The sequence below is a fragment of the Pipra filicauda genome, unplaced genomic scaffold (assembly GCF_003945595.2).
Source record: "Pipra filicauda isolate LSUMZ 115617 unplaced genomic scaffold, ASM394559v2 scaffold101_size5749837_pilon, whole genome shotgun sequence".
Classification (NCBI taxonomy): Eukaryota; Metazoa; Chordata; class Aves; order Passeriformes; family Pipridae; genus Pipra; species Pipra filicauda.
In genome coordinates, this window is record NW_024103452.1 from 4,088,572 (window position 1) to 4,100,735 (window position 12,164).

Below are 12,164 nucleotides of genomic sequence, written 5' to 3' on the forward strand. Positions count from 1 at the left end.
TTTATCATTTAGAATCATCTTGTACAGAGAATAACAGTAAAGAGCAGGAAGACATACAGGAGAGGTTCTGTCAGAATCAGACTCTAAATTGTAGCAAGGGAGAAAGGGAGGAGGGAGGGAGAAAGCCACTTACTATTTTTTCTCGTGCTGCTTCCACATGTTCGGTTCCTGGCAAAGGTGTTGTTTGAACAGGAATTTCTTCTTCCTGAGCCTTTTCAGCTTTCGAAACTGTCTGTGAAATCCCAGTTGTCAAATCCTCTTTCTTAAAATCCTCTTGCTCCTTAGCTTGCAGTCCCTTATAAGGTGCTTCAACTTCTTTCTGTTCAGCAATATGGTCTTTAATCTCAGCTCTAATTTGTTCTTTTTTGTCCTCTGGATGTGGTGTGCTTGTTTCTGGGAGCACAGTTCTTTTATCTTCTTCCAATGTGCTTAGTGGTTTCTTTTGGTCTGAACTTCCTGTTACAGGAATTTTATCTGTTGAAGGTGTCTTTGACAGTTTCTCTTGCTGAATTTTTGTTTCTTCTTTTTGATGTTCCTCTTGGATTTTCTCCACTGATGAAGTTTTCATAATTTTCTCACGTTGAAGTTTTGGATCTTCTTTCTGAATCCTATGTTGGATTTTATCAACTGAAACTGCCTTTGGCATTTTGATTTCCTGAAGTTGTGCATCTTCCTTCTGAGCTGCAGGTTGGATTTTGTCAGCTGACAGTGCCTTTGCCATTTTCATCTGTTGGAGTTTTGGGTCTTCTTTCTGAATTCCCTGTAAAATTTTGTCAGCTGAGGGTACTTTCGCCAATTTTGCCTCTTGAAATTTTATGTCTTCCTTCTGAACTCCATGTAAAATTTTATCAGCTGAGGATGTTTTTGCCAGTTTTGCTTCTTGAAGCTTTTCATCCTCCTTCTGAACTTCATGCAAAACTTTATCATATGAGGCTGTCTTTGTCAGCTTTGTTTGCTGAATCCTTGGGTCTTCCTTCTGAGAAACACGCTGGATTTTATCAGCTGAGGGTGTCTTGACAAGTTTTCCCTGCTTAAGTTTTGCATCTTCCTTTTGAATCCCTTGTTGGATTTTATCAGCTGACAATGTTTTTTCCAGCCTCCCCTGTTGAAGTTTTGGAGCTTCCTTCTGAACGCCTGGTTCTTCTTTCGGCTTCGTTGCTGCTGGAGTAGGCGGTGTGGAAGTCTTCTGAGGAGAATGTGAGACAGCAGGCATAGGCTGTTTTGGAGGAGTAGCAGGTGGTTTGGATACTGGTTGTGAAGGGCCTGTTTTTGGAAGTGGCACCTTGCCCATATCTCCAAGTTGTCCTGACATTGCCCTTTGGGTCTGGCAGTTTAAGCACAGCCATTCCTGTACCTGTGATAGAACAAAAATAGGAAGTTACTTATTTGAAAAAGTAACAATAAAATCATACAGTGTTTTCAACCGATATGGTTGAATTCTTTTAATCTGAATGCTATGCATGCTGAGTTTTCTTTCTTTCCTACTCTTGCAGGAAGATCCATAACACCTTTCTAACAGAAATGGAGCATGTCAAGTTCCAGACAGCCAAGATGAACAAATATAAAAAGACACTGTGAAAACTAACAGCAATGGCATTTTTCCAAAGAAATGATGCCCTGTATGTACAAAGTTTGCTTATATATTTCTAACATTTATTGTTTTCTAAAGCCTCTATAATCCATCAGTAGGTTCATCTGAATTTGCAAATGTGAGTAAAAGTGGACCAACGGGGACTCATGGCTCTTTGTGTTTCTCTTCAGAAATCACCTTCCCCTCTTGACTTTGTGTACAGATATCAGTGCAGCATATAAATGTAGTATGGCTGTAACTCAAAAGGAAGATCACCTGTCTGCTCACTTTACTGCTAAATCCCTGCTGCACACTGGCTCCTTTTACTCTTCTTCCCAGGAAATCAGAAAAAGGGCAAATGCTTCTACCTGTGCAAAAGATCTTGTTGCCAGTTGCCTAGCTACTACATGAGAGCAGTAATCAGACTGTTTCCAGTGGGATTTTGTGTATAGTTCCTTTAAAATAGCAAAAGAAAACTTTAAACATAGAAAGGCACTGAAAGGAAAGGGAAAAAAAAAAGGCCAGACTCTTGTGAATACTAGAATAGATAATGAAGGTCTACTTCAGTAGTGCAAAATGAGCTTCACTCTTGGATAAGAGGCGTGTGCTGAACATTAAAGTTTAGATTAAAAAATAGCTGATTAAGCTAATAAGTGAAATGCAAATGCAAAGAATCACAGATGAAGTGATAAAAAATTAAGTAAGAAAAGATCATAAGGGCTAATTTTATTGAAATGCAAGTAAGGAGAGGTTATTTAATGTATAAAATTATTTGTTTCAGGCACAAGAAATGCACAAGAATGCATGTGTAATAATTCAGGTCATCTAACAATTGCCTTGTATATTTATTATTCTATCTTTATAGAAAAGACCGAATTAATGAGTCCTAGAAATTGACACAAAAAAGATTTATTAATAGTATCTGGAATTATTTTCCCAATAAATGCAGTTTATTGGCTGAATCAGCTGTCTCTCCTGACAGTTACTATACCTTTTGCAACTCTAAACTGAATGTGGCTCTGTATCAGACTATTAAATATAATTTAGGTCTAATTTTTCTGTTGAAAAAAGCATTAAAACATAATCCTCGAGGAAAGATTATCCTTCTCCGTAGGACTTAAAGTGTTCCAACTACACATTGTTTGTCTGGGAGGCACTAATTAAGAAATAAAAATAAAAGTAACTTTTTTTTTAATGAATGTCTAAAATATAACTTAGTTGTCTTGCAAATATTTCTGTTAGATGGGTTTATCTGGAATTCTTACTATAGTTTCCTCTCTTTTCCCAGAAAACAATATTGGAAGCCATAAGTACGTTGTGTACTGTTTTTCATAAGCTTAAAATAGAAGCAATGCTCAAGGAAACAAATTTGCCTGCAGAGAATCATGATATTATTATTAGGAGTCTGCAATTGACTAAATATACTAGATAACATTTAGCATAAATAGACTACAGGAAAAAGATATAATTTCATAACAGCTTTGATTCTTTTCTCATAAAGTTTGTGAAGACCAATACACAAAGTTGACTAGATAATTAACATTTATTTATTTATTTATTTATTTATTTATTTATTTATTTATTTAATTAATTAATTTATTGGAGGACCTGAAAGCTTTTAAACCTACTAAAAAGGGGGCAGATTCTGGTTTTTCCATTCAGCCTGAAAAAAAATCCTCATTTCACAACATAAGCAGAAATAATGCCATTTTTATTTGTGCTAGGATAGCCTCTGTCAGCACAGGGCGTGGGAATAAGACAGTACTTATATGCACTAAGCTTCTCAGAATCTGCCCTTAAACATCTTTAATTACATAAAAACATAATGAAGTGATTCTTCTGCCATGAAATAATCCATGGTTCAAAAGATCACTGTTATATAGATATTCTTAAAGAACATGATAATTCATACTTTAAATGCACGTGTTCTTTTCAGTGTCATTTGTTTGACCTATTTTATTTTTATTTCCATGTAATATATCCATACCCAGTTTTTAGGGGCTTTATGTTTGTTTCTTTTCTATCTACATTTGGCTCTACATCTACATTTGACTTTTCTCCTAGCTGTGTTGGTTATGGAGATCCCATTTAGTACCTCTCAGCTGCAGCCCACTCACTGCTCATACACTTGCCCCTCTCAGATTCATCAAGTCACTTCCCTTTCCCTCATTTAAATCCTTCACAGACTCAGTTCTCTGAACTTTCTATAGTAACTTTAGCAATTTTAATAACAGTATTAAGTGTTTTAAAACTATAACAGTTACCCAGTTACTGTTTCCTTTGCTCACTGTCCCTGTTCAGTGTCTATTTCCTGGAGTAAATTTCTTCAGCTCAAGGACTATGCTTTGTACTGAGCACATGGTACAACAAGTCTGTTAAAAATGAAAATAATGACAATTAGCATGAGGAAAAAAAGTGTGATGGTTTCTCTGCCATATTGATGAAAATGATAGTAGTGAAACAACCTGGAATTGTCAGATAGCCAATGATTTAATGAACCTTGCCATGGTTCTCTTGGACTTTTGCTATATCTCCATATATTTACCACTTTATTTTTCAGTGTTCCTACACAGGCAAGGCAAATAGCTATGTGTTTCAAATTCTAATCTAAGTTTTTTATAATCATGTGGATATTTGATCACAAAAGAGTCTACAAAAATCTTCTTATAGCACCAGCCCTCTAGCTCCTGATTCTCTGTCAGAATGGTTCTCTGTAAAATCAAATTTTGCACCATTAAGTCATATGCCTCAGTTTTAGATTTGTCTTTTCCTCAGTTAACCTCATGCTCTGAATGCAAGCTTTTTCCTAAGGCAATCTCTTCAGTTAGCCTGTCAACCCAAATTTATTAGGACTTGGGAAATGGGCATCATCTTCTTTCAGCAGTCTTCACCAGATAAATCTTAGTTCTTTACAGAATTCTTCACATGCTTTGGTTCCTGAATTGGCAGTAGACACTATGATTGGCACTATAAGTGATACTAGTGCTTTAATACTCTGAACCCATGGCTCTCTCCCTATGTTTTCAGCAAGCCCTACAACCTCATATTGCTGGACAAAGTAGCTGTGTCACAATGTTCTCCTCACTCAATTTCCTAATAAACAAATGTTATTATGAAAAGGGCAGGCATCTAACATTCACTGGGCATGACTATTTTTCAGTCATCATGCGAGAGCTCTGGTATTTCACTTCCTTTGCTTTTTTATTTAAATACCACAATGTTAGATAATTTTAAGTTGATAGTAATAGGCCAACTATTCCAGCTCCCTGACAGTCAAGGATTTTGTATTGCAGTATGTTGATAAACTTCTTTGGCACTCTTGGGAAATGCTATTTGGTAAATTAAGAGTTTTTCTCTAACTGAAAGTAACTCAAAGTACTTCATACATTTGTGAAGGTGAAAACAAATGCTTCTTCCATTAAACATGTCTAAGTTACATCAGAAGGCAAATGTTTTAGTTTCATTTAGATACCAACCAACCTCTTCCTTTGTCATTGCTGGATTATATATTTTTCCCTTCCTAATTCTTCCTCCACCCTGCTCTCAATAAAACGAAATTGTGAAACCAACACAGAAACAAAAAAAACACTAATAAATCGATCTCTGAAAAATTAATATCTTTCTGATCTCACTGTAATAATAATCACATTGCAAATCAGAATCTTTACAAGAAAGTATGTGCTAATTATAAAAAAACCTGAATATATTTATGAAAAGTACATTTTTGTCTCCCTAACCACCTCATAAACAAAATGGGGGAGAAGCAATGCATTAAAATATTTTTATTGTTACTCACATTTGCAATCTTGTTTTTTACTAGGCATAGATTTGAGTATGTTTTTAGAAAACAAATAAACAAACAAACAGCCCCCCCATTTAAAAGTGAGATATCTCTGATGTTCTAAGGTTTTAAGACAGTTTTACCTTAAATATTTATTTTTATTTGATTTGGGTTTTGTTTTTACTGTCACAAGTTTGTACAGCATATTTCTGAGATCCGACATGACTAATCCCCTTAACAAAATAATAGAAAAACAGAGTTGACAAAAAGATATCCACAATGCAGTTAGGATCCCTTCAGACTTAAATATATGATATACACACTATGTGCTTTAATCTCAAATTTTTATAATAGTGAGATTGAACACAAGCAAACATCAACAGGAAATGAGCACATAGAATAGAAATCATCATACTGGATGTGGAAATGCATGATTATAGTCTGACAGTATTCATTAAAGTGTATCAGCATAAGAAAGCCAAATCAAGCAGTTATGAGATATACATAATCCACAAAAAGTGAGCAACCCACATCTTACCCACATCTAACTCATCCACTTGATTTAATAACTAGAAGAAGTGTTCCCAGTAACTACAGCTCTGCTAGTCCAATTCACATGTTTATAAAGTTTTAGAAAATATTTTGCAAGAAAGTTGAACTGATCCTTGAAGTTAAGAAAGAGGCCCAATACTAAAAGGCAACATGAGTTGACGGCAGGAAGACTGTATCACATAAACACTACATTTTTGTTCTTGGATAACATTATTTATTCTACAGGTAAAAATAAAACTATTACACATTGCGCATACCTGGATTCCAGCGCAATAACTGAACTACCACTGTAAAATGATTAATCAAATTAGCAGAGATGAGTCAAGAAAGTGTTAGCTAGGGAAAACACATCTCCTATGGAAGGAAATTACCCTACATCCTGCTTAAATTTCAATTACTTTTCTTATGGTTTAGTTACTTTAAAGTGGATATTTTTTCAGGCTTTGGAAGCATTTTTTTTCACATCTTCTTGCCCTGGAGATATATTTTGTAGCATAAGACCAGAGTCAGAATCATGCTTTCTATTGTCAGGTCTCCATCCTGCTTGTTACAGAAAGGAGAGAAGGAACTCCTGAAACGCCCAGCCCAGAGGTTCAGATGTCTGATGCGAGGCCTAGGTTGGTGCAGCACAGCTGACAGTCCTCAACTCAGTTTTACTGAGAAAAAGGCTGTTAAGATATGATATGGTGTTTTAGAGAAAGCCAGGTGATGTGAGAAAATTTAACTAACAAACAAACAAAAAAAAGTAAAACCACAGAGTGTCACAGGGAAAAGAATTCAAGAAGAAATATACTGACAAGAAGAGGTACAAAGTCAAAAGAAAAACACAGAGAAGAGTATGATAGCAACGCAGCAACAGCGAATGTTGGCTGGTACGTTCCATGCTGGTCTGAGCATTTCTTTGTGATGTTTGAACAACAAATTCCAATCCCACACATTCTGAGTACTCAGATCTCCTGCCTTTAGGAGAAATATTTAAATTGCTAGATCTGCATATAAAAAAGTTACCACCACTGTCACATAGATTAAGGAACAGAGCATGACAGTAGATCTGGTAGAAGAAAAAAAAAATAAATACAGAAATCCCACATTTTATTTATCCAAACAATGTTAAGCAGGACATAATTGACTAAAAGCAGTCAGTTTGGCAGAGGCAGGGTCCACAGTGGAGCCTCTATGGTATCCAGAATTAGAAAAAACACAGAAAGGTTTTTGTAGATACAGTGTCCGTGGAGGTCACAGGCACTTTTCCAGGCTTATTCTCCTGAATTTACACATAAATTTTGTCTAAAAGGTCGCTTAGGAACTTAAACTTATTTTCGGATTTCACTTCAAGTGGAGAATAATATGCAAACAAATACTTAGTCAGATGGCTGATTTTTTGAGAAAAGGTTAGAAAAATGTAGCTAATCTAACCTAGGGAAATGAACCCCACAAATATGACATATACAGGAGGAAAGGCATAATGGTTGCAAACCAAATGGATATAAATTGTCCATGGATAAATTTAGCCTTGAAATTAGAAGACCTTCCTTTCCATTAGTGATTTGTAGTTTGGAGTATGATACAATGGGAGTGTGGTTCGGAGAAACACATTTGATTCCAATATATGATGTGATTGCCTACAAAGTCACTCAATGATTCATGAAATCCTACCAGTATTACAAACTACACTTCTGTAATAGTACTCAAGAGCACAATGCATTATCCTATTAGCAGTAAATAGATTCATAGAATTTAGTTGACTTTAAACATCAAGCTATCTTTCAGCCACGAAGGAGAGATTGTAGAAATCTTCAAAAACTGGTTCAGATGAGTTTAAAGCATCAACTTATAACAAACAACAGCAAAAAATTCCTGCAGAATAAAGATGTTTGTCAACAGAAGGAGGAAGGGATTACCTTTTTAGCTTAAGAATGCCTTTTTTGTTCAGTAAAGTTGCAATGATGAGATTGTTATCTGAACAATGCCAAAAAAATTACCATCTTTTACCTTTTCTCACGTAAAGATTTTCAGTATGTGATTGAGGAAGACCAAATTATCTCAGCATCTCATTGTCACTAATTGATAAGTTTACTTTTAAGCCATCATAACTATGAAATATGTTATTTTCAACTATCTCTTTTTCTTACACACCGACTGATAAAGGAAGAGAGTTGTAAATACTGCAGCAGACTACCAAAAAAGCACAGAGGAATTGGTGTTTCACCCATGTGTCAGGAATTATCTGCTCCTTAATTTTAATAGCGTTGGGACTGCTGAATATTCCACTCAATTATGAACAGATGAAATACAGAATATGACAGCACAAAGATGACCTACTTCAAGTGATGACAATTCTTAAATGTGTATGCCCTTATCATACTTCAAGATACATCTCAACACCTTCAGAAAAAGCTCAAATTTTGTGTATTTTCAGCAACTGCTCTGTTTGGGAATTTTTATTTTAACAATTAAATTTAATAGGTAATAGGATTTTTATGCGTATAGTGTCTGTGTATATTTTAATTTCCTCTAGTTATTTTGTCGAAGGCCCTTAGAGGCTTAGAATCATGTTGTCAATGCACAAAAATGTATCACTAGTGTATATATACATCATCACAGATGTGAAAGAAGCACAACTGTTGAAAGATAACTGCTTTTTTATTGAGGAAGGGGAACATCACTCTGTTTTTACTCTTCATCTAACTGCACTATAATATGTTTGTTGCTTTTTTTCATGCATAATTATAACAAGATGATTAAAAGTCCTCCTTTGTACTGGTAGGTTTAGCTGTATGGGTGCTGTCGCCCAAAACAAAGGAATAAGCCTTCCTCATTCTTACACAGAGAAATTCCCATCAAGCATTTCACTACCTCGGGTGACCACTTCTTCTGTTACCATGGTAAAACCAACACCAATGACGGGAAAAACAACAAAGTGAATATAGGCATCATTCAAAGGCTAACCTTTTGTTTCTTAAACCTTTAAGATATTTTTGAATATTGGCTTCTACAAGAAAATATGCATGAAAATCAGCTTTCTGTCCTTACACATCAATGACAATACAATTTTCATATTAAGCAGTATTCTAATCTACAAAGTCCATCTCAGCATGGTTTCAATATTATTTTGGTATCTCATTTCACTCAAAAAAGGTCATTGAGGATAGAGAATTTACTTGAAGGATAAGAAGATAATATTTACATTATAAACATATTTCAGTGTATATCTGACAATCAGAGTCATATGACAATTGCTACAATGACATTCTCTTTCCCAGGTTCTTTTAAGGAGATTCCCAATTAGATGATTAAACCAATTTCACCTTGCTTTCATACAGGACAAATGACCATGCTGTTGTGCATGAATTAACAGCAGTATATGACCTCTATTTTCATTATTCTTAACTTGCTTTGATAGTATTATAGTTCTTCCATTTAGATCATATAGACCATATAAATCCAAGGTTGTGTTAGAGTCTGAAGTCATAATTTTGTAGTAAACATTCAGTTTTATTAAATGGCAATTTACAAACTAGTTTAGTCTGAGCTTTAAAAATATTAGGCTACTGTAGTCCTTCTTGGCTATATGTAGATGTTTAGTAGCCTCGGTATGCTCCTTTGTATCCTTTATTACAGAATAACTGTTTTCTTTGCCTTCTAGCAGCTGAATCATTATTCCCCACACAACTGGTCAGTGGAATACGTGAGTATTCCCATCCCATCATTGCTATTATTTGTTCTGAACTGACAAAATGTCTAGTGTCATGGATGGTACTAAAACAACAAACAATACCGTCCCCTGAAGAGTTTGTGGTCTATTCACTTCTGTATTCAATGCTGACCTTTTGCAAACAGTCTAGAGAAAATAGGTTTTGTTCAAAAACTAAGGCTTAGCTATGGAACTAGATTCTGTAGTAAAAAGAAGATCCACTTTTTTATCACATCTCACAATATATATTTGATTATAAACTACAAATACAACCTTTTTATCTGAGCCTTAATGGATCATATTTATAAACAGCTTAACCATTCTTTCATTTTGGTCACTCCCAATAGAAATACAGACACAACTCATATATATAATGTCTCTGAAAAGTCATTTTGCATTTTGTTTGCTCTTGCAAATCAGATAATCCTAAAACTAATGTGTAGTTCAAATATGCTTTGCAAAAACAAAATTCTGGGGTATGACAGCTTGAAATACGCCTCTCTTTTGTCCCTATTTTATCTATTAATGCATCAATAGTCCTTTTAATGAAGAGGGATCTGCATGCTAATTCATATAAATGGAAGAGGTTGATCAAGACTTTAAGTTAAATACTACGGAGGAAGACTGAAATACTGAAAGAATTTTTAAAAAGTGATTTTTTTTTTTTTTTTACTCCTAGCTCCATCCACTCTCATCTAAACTAAATTTTAAATACTTAACTGAGGAGCTAAAGTTAGGAACCTGGCTACTCAAATTCAGTCATCAGGCTATGGGATGTTATCTCCAGATATGAACACCACTGGTTGTCTGATTACTGTACCTATTGCTGATTAGGGAGCAGCCAACTGTACTCCATGCAAACCTCACTTCAAGGATGAATTTGAGATTTGCACAGAGCCTACACTAAGCTCCAAAGATAAACCTTCCTTAAAAAAACAGCCTGAAGTAAGGACCTAAATCTGTAATCTGATCCTTAAATAAATGGTCTGATTTTCAAAAGCTCTAAATACTTGAAGACACTTCCACTGTCTTCCATTTTTTCAATTTATCTCTTCTATTTGAACGTTTTTAGTCAGAACCACAGCATGTATGTCTGTTTCTTCAGACTGGTGACCTGTCACTAGTGGGGTTTCACAGGGCTCCATCTCAGGCCCTGTGCTCTTCAACATCTTCATAAATGACTTGGACACAGGACTGGGAGGGATACTAAGGAAGTTTGGAGATGACACAAAACAGGGAGGAGCTGACTTCCTCAAAGGCAGAGAGGCTCTGCAGAGAGACCTCGACAAATTAGAGTACTGGGCAATCACCAATCATAGGAAGCTCAACAGGAAGAAGTGCCAGATCCTGCACCTGGGATGGGGCAACCCTGGATGTACAGACAGACAGGGGAATGAGATGCTGGAAGACAGTACTGGGAAAGGGACCTGGGGGTCCTGGTTGATGGTAAGTTGAATATGAGCCAGCAGTGCCCTGGCAGCCAGGGGGGCCAACCATGCCAGGGGGGCATCAGGCAAAGCATCACCAGCCAGGTAAGGAAGGGGATTGTCCCGCTCTGCTCAGCACTGGGGCAGCCTCACCTTGAGTATTGTGGCAGTTTTGGGCACCGCAATGTAAGAAATATATTAAGCTATTAGAGAATGTCCAAAGAAGGGCAACGAAGATGGTGAAGGGCCTTGAGGGGGAGCTGTGTGAGGAGTGGCTGAGGTCACTTGGTCTGTTCAGACTGAGGGGAGACCTCATTGCATTCAACAGCTTCCTCATGAAGGGAAGAAGAGGGGCAGGCATTGATCTCTATTCTGTGGTGACCAGTGACAGGACCCGAGGGAATGACCTGAAGCTGTGTCAGGGGAAGTTTAGGCTGGATATTAGGGAAAGGTTCTTCACCCAGAGGGTGGCTGGACACTGGAACAGGCTCCTCAGGGAAGTGGTCACAGCACTAAGCCTCACAGAGTTCAAGAAGTGTTTAAATGATACTCTCAGGCACATGATGTGACTCTTGGGGAGTGCAGCCCCTCCTGTGCAGGGCTAAGGCTAAGAGTTGGACTCGAAGATTCTTGTGGGTCCCTTTAACTTGGCATGTTCTGTGATTCTGTGCTTCTGTGATTCATCACTTATGTTTATTTTATCATTTCAGTTTATTAGCAATGATTTATGTATAATGTTTGCTTTCAGTGTCATGTAACTGATATATGAATCCTTTAGGTGCCTGAAAATGAAGGGGAAAGGGAAAGAAACAAGCAGACCAAAAAATGGGAAGGAAACATGCTATTCTCAAGGAAGCAACCATAAGTCCAGCAAAAAGGGAAGAAAAGGTCCAGCATAAAGGGAAGGAAAATCTCTCACCTGGTTTTGAAAATTTTATTCATTATTAGCTACATATACAGCAAGAAGTTTGTATGTAACCATTTGCTGATATACTGGTAGCTGCCATATCAGTAAAGAGATAAAAAAGTAAACAAAGGAAGTAGATATTACACCTGTGCAGAATGGCCATGACTGTGCGATATGGTACGTGCTGAGAAGCCCACAGACCCTCCAGCAACTTCTTTAGTTCTTCCCAATGG

At 36.4% G+C, this 12,164-nt stretch overlaps 1 protein-coding gene across 11 annotated transcripts in view; it reads right to left on the reverse strand.

The window, feature by feature from the left end:
- PCLO (piccolo presynaptic cytomatrix protein) overlaps window positions 1-12,164 on the reverse strand; it is a 340,916-nt gene that overhangs the window by 195,107 nt on the left and 133,645 nt on the right. For all 11 annotated transcript variants that reach the window (XM_039388718.1, XM_027711469.2, XM_027711472.2 and 8 more), the window contains exon 4: window positions 134-1,354. In XM_039388718.1, coding sequence (XP_039244652.1) covers window positions 134-1,354 — 1,221 coding nt within the window. The remainder of the gene's footprint in view (window positions 1-133; window positions 1,355-12,164) is intronic.